Genomic DNA, 13,192 nt, shown 5'->3' on the forward strand with positions numbered 1-13,192 from the left:
GGAGAACGGTGTTTTTCCAGCGGAACGGACACCGCTGAGCTTTTGTTTCCCTTTCTAACCGCGGGAAGAGTCGGCAGCGTTAGCGGGATGTAAACAAGCCAGTTAGCATAAACTTTGAAGACCTGTTAGCAGTTTATTCTCTTTCTCCGGTTATTTTACCGCAGTTTACACCGCATTTTAGCTCAGAATAGGTCAGTTTTACAGCCTGTAGCCGTTTACTGTGCTCGCTGTTCTTCTTTAGGTACTTTCACTTTTGTTTCGTTGTGCGGGGCTCGGGGTGCTCAGGTGTTTGGAGTGGCCGGGGCTGTTGGTGTCCCGTCTCTGGCCCTTGTTCTCACACAGGGGGTTAATAGGACAGACTTTACATTCGTTTTCCAGTTCATGGCCCCCAGAAAAGTCTATTTTAATTTTTTTTTTTTTTGGGGGGGGGGGGGGGGGTCTACAATTATCACATTATCAAGAATATACACACATAAATACCTAATTACATACACTCACTCACCGGCCACTTTATTAGTTATATGTTCAGCTGCTTGTTAACACACACAGCTAATCAGCCAATCACATGACTGCAACTGCATTTAGGCCTGTAGAGGTGGTCAGGACAACTTGAAGTGCAGACCGAGCATCAGAAATGGGGAAGAAAGGGGATTTAAGGGGCTTTGAACGTGGCGTGGTTGTTGGTGCCAGACGGGCTGGTCTGAGTATTTCAGAAACTGCTGATCTGCTGGGATTTTCACACACAACCATCTCCAGGGTTTACAGAGAACGGTCCGAAAAAGAGGAAATATCCAGTGAGCGGTCAGTTGTGTGGACGAAAACGCCTTGTTGATGTGAGAGGTCAGAGGAGAATGGACAGACTGGTTCCAGATGATAGAAAGGCAGCAGGAACTCAAATAACCAACCAGAATCTCTGAGGAACGTTTCCAACACCTTGTTAAAAGTATAGCACGAAGTATTAAGGCAGTTCTGAAGGCAAAAGGGGGTCCATCCTTTTACTAGCAAGGTGTACCTAATAAAGTGGCCGGTGAGTGTATACACAAACCTCTTTTTCTAATCTTTGCGCCTCTTATGGTAAGCATATTTTGACAATACCATCCAAATCAATATTCCTTTTAAAGAAGAAACTTACTACTAATAATAAAAATAGTAAGAGAAATAAATAAATAAATAAATGACTATATAGAGGAGGAAAGGAAGGGAGAAAAAAAACGGACTTTCCCTTCAGATAAGCTCGTTGAAAGAAGAGGAAAAATAAAACTATTTACATTACAAAAGGGGAAGCATAGTCTTTCATTAAGAAGAGAGGAAGTAACAAAAACAAATAGGTAATTTAAAAACGTACACAAGTTCTGGTCTCCAGGGCTCTTTTATTTTTATATATATAAATTTCATATCATTTTGACCTAAGTCTAAAGAATGATTTCCCAGATGAAGAAATCCAAAGTCAAAGGGTGTATTAATCCGAAATATAGTACAAAGCAAAAAAACAGTCTAAATCATGATCACTTGTAACTCATTCGTTCACCTTTAGTGTCAAGTGTATAAAGAGTGTGTGTTGAGGTGTGTATCATAATAATTTTTGATTATATAGCACTTTTAATGCTGGTAGCAGGTTAAGGTGCTTTACAGACAGGTGATAAAGCTGAACAGTAATACAAGAAATGATTACTGTTCATTTAGAATCATGTAAGAAAATGACACGGATCAAATTAAAAGGTAAATACGAGTTTTAATTAAATGCTAAATTGAAGAGAAATGTTTTGCTTAAAGTTTGTTATATATAGTTAGTTATATATACATACACTGTATTTCCAAATGTATTTAGTCACCCATCCAAATCATTGAATTCAAGTGTTCCAGTCACTTCCGTGGCCACAGGTGTATAAAGCCAAGCCCCTCGGCCTGCAGACTGCTTCTACAGACATTAGTGAAAGAATGGGTCACTCTCAGGAGCTCAGTGAATTCCAGTGTGGTAACGTGATCGGACGCCACCCGTGCAACAAGTCCAGTCGTGAAATTTCCTCACTACTAAACATTCCACAGTCAACTGTCAGTGGGATTATAACAAAGTGGAAGCGATTGGGAACGACAGCAACTCAGCCACAAAGTGGTCGGCCACGTAAAATGACAGAGCAGGGTCAGCGGATGCTGAGGGGCATAGTGCACAGAGGTCACCAACTTTCTGCAGAGTTAATCGCTACAGACCTCCAAACTTCATGTGGCCTTCAGATCAGCTCAAGAACAGCGTAGAGAGCTCCATGGAATGGGTTTCCATGGCCGAGCAGCTGCATCCAAGCCTTACATCACCAAGCGCAATGCAAAGTGTGGAATGCAGTGGTGTAAAGCACCGCCACTGGACTCTAGAGCAGTGGAGACGTGTTCTCTGGAGTGACCAATCACGCTTCTCCATCTGGAAATCTGATGGACGAGTCTGGGTTTGGTGGTTGCCAGGAGAACGGTACTTGTCTGACTGCATTGTGCCGAGTGTAAAGTTTGGTGGAGGGGGGATCATGGTGTGGGGTTGTTTTTCAGAAGTTGGTCTTGACCCCTTAGTTCCAGTGAAAGGAACTCTTAATGCTTCAGCACCAAGAGATTTTGGACAATTTCATGCTCCCAACTTTGTGGCAACAGTTTGGGGACGGCCCCTTCCTGTTCCAACATGACTGCGCACCAGTGCGCAAAGCAGGGTCCGTAAATTAGATGTCTCATGTATAGACCGGGTTTCATTTAATTTGATCAATAAGCATTGAAGGTCTTTGTTTTCTTGTAACCTTAGTAGTAAACCTTCTTGTAAACTTAGTGGAATCTAGTTTTGCTGTGTTTTTCATTCATAAATGCTGATGACTAAATAAACTACACCCACCCAGTCCTCTCTCTTAGCTTTTATCTTGTAAGAAAGACATGCTGTGGCTGATCAGCTTTAACGAACTCCCAAACAGTTGTTTATGTTTATTGGAATCGGGTAGGTTGCGTTTTGTTGCCAGGAGCTTGTTCCCAGCAACATCACAGCTCTCTGTAACCCGGAAGTCCAAGATTGCCTAATTAACCAGACACACATTATGTGGGAAGGCAGTTACAGGGTGTGTCTGAAGTCGAAATTAAGCTGCCTGCCAGACAGAAACATGAGACAGGAATGCACTGGAGTGATCTATTCAAGAGTTACTGCTTGAAAAGCTCTACTTTGCTACCTGGATAATGTCTGCTCTGTTGCCAAAGCAATATGTCAGCATTAATATATTGTAGATAAGGGTGCACAAGGGTGATGTCCAGTACAGCTTGGAGGCTTTCCTGCTTAAACACATTCACTAAACCTGGAAATTAACACGGATGTGCTTTCTGGTGTCTGTGCTGAGCGCTTCCCCAGCAGGACTGTCCTGTGTAATATATTTTACAGCGTCGGCTTAGCGTAGAGATAAACACATCGCAATGTTGTCTAGTCACGGGAATGTGTGCTATTCGTGTCTAACATTGGTATGGCAAAGCACCACAGCCCCTGTGGACTTTGTGGCAATCCACATTATACTGTGTGATGTTATTGACCATTTTGCCTGGGTTTTATTCAGTATGCGTTCGGCTCATTTTGCTCTCTGTAGAAGTTTAAGGGGGAGTTGATAAACGATTTTGGCTTTTAGGTTTTCATGTTGGTTGAATAACGTTACGGAGATTGTTGTAGATGAGCTAAAACTACAGCTGACTGGTACTCAACTATTCAAATGTGTTAAGTTCTCAAGTTCCTGTGCTCATCGTTAAGATAAGATCAGATAAGATAATCCTTTATTAGTCCCACAGCAGGGAAATTCACAGTATTACAGCAGCAGCAGAGTAACAGGAGTAAGGCACTCAGTAATAGAAATGGGAAACAGTATAAACCTTATCAACATTATGAATAATAAATATTAAAGCTAAATCTCTAGACTATATACAGGAAAATAAGGATAATAATAAAATAAAATAAGAGTTGCACAGGAATCTGTATTGTTAGTATTTAATGCATGTGTCTGTAATGGGATTCGTGAGATGACCTTGGTGGCATGTCACAAACCCTGTTTTTAGAGCGCTTTGTTCTGTTGCAGCGAAATGGGAGATCGAAAGACCAAGAGCTCTTCAGTCAAACAGGCTGTCAGGAGTAAACACCCACAGGTGCACCAGGTGCATGAAAAGGTACGTGTCTTCATTTCATAACACAGAAATGTGAAATATGTCTGAATTTTTTTTTTATCTGTCTAGATATTTGAAATCCATCTATTTGAGGTTTTTAAGCCCTTGTTTACTCACTTTGCATGATAATCTTCTAGCTATTATCTGTTGTCGCCGTGATGTTTGTACTCTGAACTGGTTAGGAAAGAATGCTGTTGGTCTTTTCTGTTGAGTTTTTAAAATTTCAGTGTTCAGTTTAAGTGAGGTGGGACTAAATTTGCCATATGTGAGATCAGATCTGCCAAAGTACCAGTTAGAGTCAGGGTGTGTATATGGTAGATACTCATGTTCCTCTCCCCCTACTTTCTTGCTGCTCCAATTCCAGCTAAATCTCCCTGCTTTTTGAGAAGGTTTATTACACTGTTTTTCATAGCGTGGCTATTCACTGCGTCCTAACTGTGTTAACCACATGCTGCAGGATCCTACTGTAAGCGATTAACTTCGTTCATGAGAGCATGATAGCGAGTGGCCCACCTCAACTGTAGGAATAAAATAATACAATAACTTAGTATTATGTTGGATACCCACTAACATTAAGGCTCCCAGTGTTTCTCCACAGTTGTTCTTTGCAGGCGTGGTGCACAGTGAGGCACACAAAGAATTTCTCCACTGTGCCCGAAAAATATGACCGTGCCGAATTAAATCGGAAGTTTGTGACCTCGGTTTCGGGAGCACAGTCCAGCAGCTAGCTGGCAAGCTGTAGGTTACGCATATAAAGCTAGTGCTACTGAGCTTTTAAATATTGGTCACAAGATGTCTGTGATCTACTTCTGATACAACTAAGGACTAGGTTCAGGAATTTTAGCAGCAAAATGTAATTAGGTCTGTAATGGGGCTTAATGATTCAGGGAAATATGTAATTTTCATTTATCTGACAAAAAATGCCACGTCCATTACGCATGTATTGAGATTTTATGCATGCGAGTGTCAGAGTTCTCTGCGTGGTAAAATAGTTCTTCAGATTGATGGAGAATGTGTTGTAAATGGTTCTAAATAGAGCTTTTTTGAAAAGAGTTCTCTATAGGACAAAAATGTTCTTCCGTTTTGATAAGCTTGATATGGACAAACACCAAAGTAACAATACCGCAACCCTTTGTGGTGCTGTACAGAACCACATGCAACACATTCTCCAATCTGAAGAACCATTTCACTATGCAAGGAACCTTTTATGCATGTAAACGGGTTTGATTGTTCATGTTTCTATATAGAATAACTGTAAATTAAGATCCTTAATCAACTGTTTTTTTCTTAAGAGTGAAGGCTATATTTAAGTCAAATAAAAAATAAAATAAAAGCTCTTGTGATTTGATAATTGAACTTAAATAGATCTTAAATTTTGATTATGATCTAAACACATTCAGCCCTAGTCTCTGAAATGACCATTAGACAGCATTCAGAGACTGGTTGAGTAGGGCTAAACCGGCACTGCCACTGGAGCCGGATTTTTTGTTTGCCTTGGAGACGCCTCTGTAAACCATTTTGTGTTCTGAATCGCCCACATAAGACTTTAGTTTTATGTTGTGTTTGTGAACAGTGTTGGTGCTCGATCGAGCAAAATACTTCAAAAACAGTTCCTAATGATTTTTTCCCAAACTTGGCACAAATGTGGTGAATGTTTTAAGCCATTATGCTGCATCTCGAGATGAGTGATGTGCACCTATTATAAGTGCAAACAGACTAACTTGATTTTATTGATGGTGAGTCTATATTGTAAAATTTGGTCCTTGGTTACTGATTAAATGTTTTATTAGTCTTTCTTCTATTGCCTTTCATAACCCTTAGCCTTGGAGAAACGAACTATGCAAATGTAAAATCCCAAAAAAAGGGGTTTTCATAATATCATCTGTTGCTGCTATTTTCTGTATACACACAGGCTTTTGCAGTGTTGTAATATAGTGTGTGTGTGTGTGTGTGTGTGTGTGTGTGTGTGTGTGTGTGTGTGTGTGTGTGTGTGTGTGTTTAGCCTCAGCCCAGCAGCAGTGGACCAGGCAGTAAGGAGCAGTTCTGTGCAGCAGTGCTGGATGCATATACAGCACTCGCTGACCAGCGTTGTCGCAATGCAGAGCAAGCGTTCTCTCTGGCCCTCAGCATTCTGGACTCAAGTGGGACCAAGGTGCTCACCAAATTCATTCTCATGCATATCAAAACACTCTAGATTTTGTTTTTAGTTAGCGAGAGCTGAAGAGAGAAAATTGACCTCTTGCCAATGCATAGCACAGACAAGAAAGGAAACGGTCAGGCTATGTCATTGAATACTTTTTTTTTTGTCATTGTAATTATTTAAGCTAACTCTGCATTATGATACTCTTGTTACATATTACTGCATTTATAGAACCTGTTTAGATGAGATTTAGACTTAGACAGACTTTGTCATTGAGATTAACACCGTGCAGTGCGCATTAGAACAAAATTGCATTGCCTTGGCTCAGAGTAGATCGGTAATACAAGTTAGCTGAGGCATCTGACAATTAGAAAGAAAGGTAAAGCTTTAAGCATTACGTCACAAACATTCGTCTTTCATATGTTATCTCAGAGTTTATCTGAAGTGTTGAAGAGCCACAGGAAGCTCCATAGACCAGCCAGTCTCTAAGCTCTTTTTGGCCTGCCACCAATGGCATACTGTACCTTTCAGGACTATTATTTAATTATTAATTTACTTGTCTTTGCATGGTAAAGAATTTGAGGCACCTAGAACTCGTGAGTTCTGCACCTCTGGATTAGAGATGGAATGAGTGTAATGGGATATTAGTGTTTTCACATATAGCTCTAAACCAAAATGAGTTCTATTAAAGTGAACCAGGAAGGGAACCAAGTACAAATGACCTCGGTTCTTTTTGTGTTCACAATGTAAGGGTGTTTTCACACTTGGGCCGTTTCAGCGTCCGAAGTGGACTCAGACCGCTGAGTCATGGGTTCTTTTGCACGCCACATGAACTCAGACCTCTAAACGGCCCCAAAAACTAACCGATCTCAGTTCGGTTTGTTTGTAGTTCGTTTTGTGGTTCGTTTAATTTGTGCATTGTGAAAAAAAACGGCCCCAGTCCGCTTTAGCTTTGCTTTATGATGATGACCTCAAAGCTCATCGTGCACGCAGCCACAGTCTTCAGCACTTCAGCACTTCAACAGACCAAGGGTCATTTATAAGGTTCTACTCCGGATAAAGTCTGTCAGTGATGTGAGGCAGACAGCAGAGCTGACATAGTAAAGCGGTAAGATGGGAGAGTTTGGGTGATTTTACCATGTTAAAGGCTCGAGTTTGGTTCTTTTAAAATAAACTATATTTGCACACTGAGTGAACTATAAAGAGGACAGAGTTTTCTTTCTGGCCCTTTTAGGTCTCAGACCACTTCTTGTTCAGACCACAGCTCCGTTAGATATCGCTTTAATAAGTCAGCGCTGCTGTCTTGTCGTAGATCACCGACAGGCTCCTTGGTGGACTGTTTTACCGGCTGAAGTGCGGAAGGCTGTGGCTGTGTGTGGTGAGCCTCGAGGTCTTCACCATAAAGAGAAAGCGGTCTGGGGCCGTTTTGACAATGCACAAATCAATAGAACCACAAAACGAGCTCCTCGAGAGGTGGTCTCTGTTCGGTTCAGTTTTGGGGCCATTTAGAAGGTCCTGAGTTTGTTTGGTGTGTTCACATATGCAAAAGAAACCATGACTCCACTTGAAACGCTGAAACGGCCTAAGTGTGAAAACGTCCTTATTGTTACGGCAGCAAAATGTCAGTTTTTTAAAAAATGTGAATGTTAAGGTCAAGTTTTTTTATCTTTATAGGGAATACAGATGGCCAATAGGGCAGGACCATATACACATATCCACACACTGTTGACTTATGAAGTCATTATAGAGGTTATTGAGAATAAACTAGACAGAGCCGTGCAGATTTGAGGAGAAGGTTTGAACTATTTCAAGACGTCTTCTTACAGATATCTTCACAGGTCACCGGTTGGTTCCTTCTCCCACAAGAAAGCAGGAGCAATCAGCAATTGTACAGAGTGTTATCTTCAGCTGGCCCAAACAGTCTCCCCCACCTAAGTATCAAGGTTGTCTACCCGTGATAAGGAGGCATAGAAAAGCACAGAGCATTCTAAGATGACCTAAAGGGATCAGGTCTGGAGTTAGACAATTAACTCCATACCAACAACACCAGTACTAAAAACAGTACTGCTGCAGGAAGTAACCCCTACACCCAATGTGTAAAAAAAGAAAGAAAAATTCAACATAAAAAGGCAAAAATATCTCTGACCACAAAAATGTAGGCTAACAACTAATGTGCTCCATTTGACTGTTGAATTCATTTATAACAGCAGGAACAAAAGACTGGTTGTTTAATTCTGCCCTTCATTTAAATATCATATGTAAATATGGATGGGGTTGTCGGGATCCAAAGCAGTCCAGCCTCCACCCTGGGTCTCGGACGTAGTATTATGTTACAACTAATACATTTTTAATTACTATTCTAATTTAATTTATTTTCTAATATAAAAAAGGTTATTAAATCAAAAGATTAAAAACATTCTTGCAAAGTATAAAAAGCAATACCGCCAAAAGGTTTGAAAAGTTTTCTTGCAAGAATGGAAAAGATGAAAAACCAAATTTCAGCCGTTGGTTCTTTTGAAGCAAAAGGCTTTATTAAGCTCCAAGTGACGAATCGGCTTTCAGAGAGCCAAAAATGCAAAGATTCACCACAATACACAGGTTTTTATACTGTTTTTCGAATATGGTCATTGCTCCTCCCCGAGGTATTTTCTTTGCTCCTCCTCTCTGACCATCCTAGGGTTCCCATTGGCTTTTATTATATTCACTATGTTAAATTTACTTTTTGACACCTCTATGCTTTGTCTGACAAGGACCATTTTTACGACTTCTCCATAATGGACCTTTTTAATTATTTAAGAGTTACGACCCGTCTTTGATTGCTGCTTATCTATCTCCTCACTAAAAGCTAGCTAGCTTTTAGTGAACAGGCCGTATTTCTTTACTTGGAGATGTTCGCTTATCTCTCAAGGCCTTCTAACAGTGCCTGGCACGGACAACCTCTTGCCTGAAAGCATTAGGCCTAGCTTTCCCATATCTAAGCCTGCCGGCCTTGGTTAGAATGACTCTATACTCTATTTTAATAATTTCTACTTAATGATTGCTTAATTTTATTATTAATAACTCAAGGATATATTTGATCAATAACCTCCCTCAAGATTTTTAATACATTGAAGGTTATTTGAGAGATCAGTGTAGAGCTGAGAGAGCTGACGACTGCTCAATTCCTAAATCCTGCTTGCTGCCTTGATTAATTTCTGGGGTTTGTTTTGGGCAGGCTGCACAGTATGTTCTGACCAAAAGTCAGGACACTCTAGAGGACTGATTAGAACAGATGCAAAACACAACAATGGGACATTGTACCCATTCAACTGACGTAAGAAACCTTCTCTGCTGCACGCGATCTGCAAACTTAGGTTTAGTCTCCATTTTAAGATATTTACTCGTTGAGGCTCGACTAATTCAGTCAATTTCAGAGGGAGGAACTGTGCCCGAAGTCTTGATACACTTGAAGTCAATGACAATATCTTTTTTCTTTACATTGACTTGAACATAACCATCCGTAAACCACCGAATAAAATGTATGAAAAAGAATCAGCTTTTGGCTTTAAAAACCCCACTAATGTTGTCATATTCATATTTTAAAAATGTTTTGATTGAGAAGCCTGACTTTCGTCCGTATACAAAACAGGTGATGACAAACAGCCTCATGGGGCACCTGTAATTCTCATTCTGACAGATGTCACAGAAGTAAGGCTAACCTGCTGACTGCTGTTCAACAGAAAATCATTTATCCAAGCAATTTAGCAATTGTTGACCCCTAAATCCAACATCTTACTGACCAGTAAGTGAGTCTAAATAGTGCTGAAATCAATGAACAAAACTTTTACCAGACTTCATGCCTGTCCTCTACCTTCCTAGCTTTCTTATGTGCAAATGGGTTGAGATAATATTGAGAAGTGATTCAGCAGCAGCTTTTCCAAACATTTCATTGGAATAGATGTTAATGCCACAGGACAAAATAGCTTAGCTCTTTTGGTCTGATGTTCTTTGGCACTGGCAGAACCCATGACCTTTTCCACAGATCAGGGATTGTGGCAATGTCCATTGACCACTGAAATAAGTCCCGGCAGCAAGTTAATCAGCACATGACTTCAAAGTCTGGTAACTGATCTCATCAAGGCCTCCAGATTTCCCCACCTTGACCCTGCTAAACTGTCCCTTTGCGTTAGGCTCTATTAATGTCAATGGATGTGCCACTAGTACCTTATCCCGAACCTCTTTAATCAATTCTGTCTGCGTTAAGTTCATCCACAGAGTTGAGTTCAAGTGTGATTTTTCAAGTGTAATTCCATCATTTTTTTTTTTATTTTCTTCTGCAAAATTCTTCTTTTCTAATTCTTTTCTCTGGCCCACAGAGTTGAGTTTTTTTTTTTTGATGTGGCTCCTTCAGTAGTTGTAGTAGTTTGACACACCTGGTAGCCAAACGTCTGACGTACTGTTCTCAAACACTTTCTCGTAATATCTTAAAAACACTTGCCTAATAACATTTTTGATTAATTTACTGCCACCGTTCTCACTCCAGGTCTGTTTTGGGGTTGTTCAGTCAATTTTGTACTAGAAAGCTAAATTGTTTTTTAGTTTAGAGACTTTAAAGATTGCATTTATTTGTCTACTCAGCCTACTCCTTTTGCTCCCGCATACAGGACCTTGGCATAACTGAGCTGGACAAATCCTTGCTGCTCTTTGGCTATGCTACTGCTCTGGTGGAAATTGGCCAACCAGAGGTACATCAAAACACATTCCCTAGCGAGAGATTTGTAGACAATATTTGCTGACCTGCAACTGTAATCTATCTTTAAATTTGTGTTCATGCAATGAAAAAATCCTTATAGTTAATATTTTATTTATTTCATCAAGGAATTGGCAGAAGCTCAGAGGCAGTTTGCTAAATTAAGCTCATCAGAGGACAGAAAATTTCAGTGTTTGGTTCACTTTGGAATTGGAAAGGTTTTTCTTAAGGAGAACAGGTGAGTGCAGTGTGTAACAAATTCTGAAAGTGGAATCTCTACTCAGTTCTCTGCATATGTACACGCGTTACTCCTTGTTCTCGTAAACCATTGTTCTTCTTTTCCAGATTTCCCAAAGCCTTAGAAGAATTTTCAAATGCTCTTTTGATGGTGCAAAGGCAGATCACACCTGGAAAACTCACCTGGCCCACCACTAAAGTAACGGTTGAAGAGACCAGACCAGAGTATTTAAAGGTGAAGGTTCTGTACAGTTGCTTTAGGAATTTGATGTGGGACCCATTTTTAATGTTTACCAAAATAAAAAAAAATGATGCAATATATTATTATGTCAACTCCAGATTATGTTGCCTCCACACTGTTCACACTGGGGGTGAAACCATGGGGAATAAAAATGTGGAGGTGCTGTCTTTTCGCTCTGTTCTCTTCCTACATGGCCTGCTGTTAGTGTGTGTGTGAGGGTGGACAGCATGGACAGGCTGCTGACTGGCTACAGCTGCTAAACGAGAAGCCTACACTGGCCACTTGTGATATTTTAATCTGGTGGTTGGTTAGTGTAGTGGTTAACACTTCTGCCTTCTACACTGTAGGCTGGGGTTCAATCCCCCACCTCGGCAGGCACTATACCAATAAGAGTCCTTGGGCAAGACTCCTAACACCACCTTGGCCTCCCTGTGTAAAATAATCAAGTTGTAAGTCGCTCTGGATAAGAGCGTCAGCCAAATGCCATAAATGTAAATGTAAATATTTTTACATAAATTGTTTTGGCTGTATTGATTTAATAAAACGATAATGTGGTGGGTCCACCAGACCACTGAGTAACAAACACATCAGCACCACACAAGGGTTAAAAAAGATCAGGTTTGCTGATCTAGTTATTCATTTATTTGCCATGCAAACATATGGGTTCATGCTAGCATCCTTTGTTTTATGAAAGCCTTGAAAGGAGGAGTGTATAAGTTGCATTTCAGGCCTGAGAGGCTTTTTAAAAAACTCTGTTCAGTGGGTGAAATATTATTTTATGAACAATGCAGTATTATTTTGATTAGTTTATAACTTGTGTGTACCATAGGATAGGTTTCATATTTTTCTTAGGTGGTATGACACAATGTGGCAAACCTACAGAGAGACACAGTGTTGCACGTTAATGCTCATTGTTTTGTTTTTGGACAGTAAAAGAACATGAAACATTACATTTTAAATCAAATTAAATGTATCTAAGCCTTTATTAAATCTTTCTCAACAACTTTTTACTTGTTGTTGCCCAAATCTGATTACATCGCCTCCTTGCCAGCCCTAGTGTCTGAATTATAGCACTTATTCCTTCTCTTTGTCTCATTTCTCTACAGGAACAGCTTATGAGTTTTATTGAGCTGTGTAAATTTGCACCTAAACCAGATGCAGTTTGCCGACATCAACATTGTCTGGGTCATGCCATTGAGATCTACTTCACTGACCCGGACTTTAAGGTAAGCAGCAGCGCTCTAGACTTAAGATTAGAGATGCATCTTTTTCAGATTAAGTATGAATTCGGGCTGGGCGATATAGCGATAACTATCGCGATATAACTTTTCCTCAGTAGAGCGATAATAAACGTTCAATAAATGTTCAATATAATACGCCATTCTCACATTTCCACGTTCTGGTGAAAGCCCTGGTGGTGTTTTCTACTGCAAGGAAAGCGTCAGTAAGCGATGCCAAGAGAGGGCGCACTTCCAAGTTTTTCGACATGATTAGAGAGGGGCAGGGGTATGAGTGAAAAACGAGCGAGTCTTTAGCAACGGCTGAGAGTGGAGCGACCGGCGATCTGTTCTCCGTTCTGTCATACAGTGAACTCGCCTCTTTCCGTATATCCTAACCAGCTTTAGCAGCATTAAATCAATGTCTGATCATCACAACTAAAGTGCTGTTGCAGCTCTCAAAGTCT

At 40.4% G+C, this 13,192-nt stretch overlaps 1 protein-coding gene across 2 annotated transcripts in view; it reads left to right on the forward strand.

Moving 5' to 3' along the window:
* The window catches only part of ttc3 (tetratricopeptide repeat domain 3), a 55,892-nt gene that overhangs the window by 25,579 nt on the left and 17,121 nt on the right, over positions 1-13,192 (forward strand). For both annotated transcript variants that reach the window (XM_017691383.2, XM_037547205.1), the window contains 6 exons: positions 4,077-4,164; positions 6,164-6,313; positions 10,945-11,025; positions 11,159-11,268; positions 11,376-11,502; positions 12,615-12,734. In XM_017691383.2, coding sequence (XP_017546872.2) covers positions 4,077-4,164; positions 6,164-6,313; positions 10,945-11,025; positions 11,159-11,268; positions 11,376-11,502; positions 12,615-12,734 — 676 coding nt within the window. The remainder of the gene's footprint in view (positions 1-4,076; positions 4,165-6,163; positions 6,314-10,944; positions 11,026-11,158; positions 11,269-11,375; positions 11,503-12,614; positions 12,735-13,192) is intronic.

Source organism: Pygocentrus nattereri, chromosome 18 (assembly GCF_015220715.1).
Source record: "Pygocentrus nattereri isolate fPygNat1 chromosome 18, fPygNat1.pri, whole genome shotgun sequence".
In the NCBI taxonomy this organism is placed as follows: Eukaryota; Metazoa; Chordata; class Actinopteri; order Characiformes; family Serrasalmidae; genus Pygocentrus; species Pygocentrus nattereri.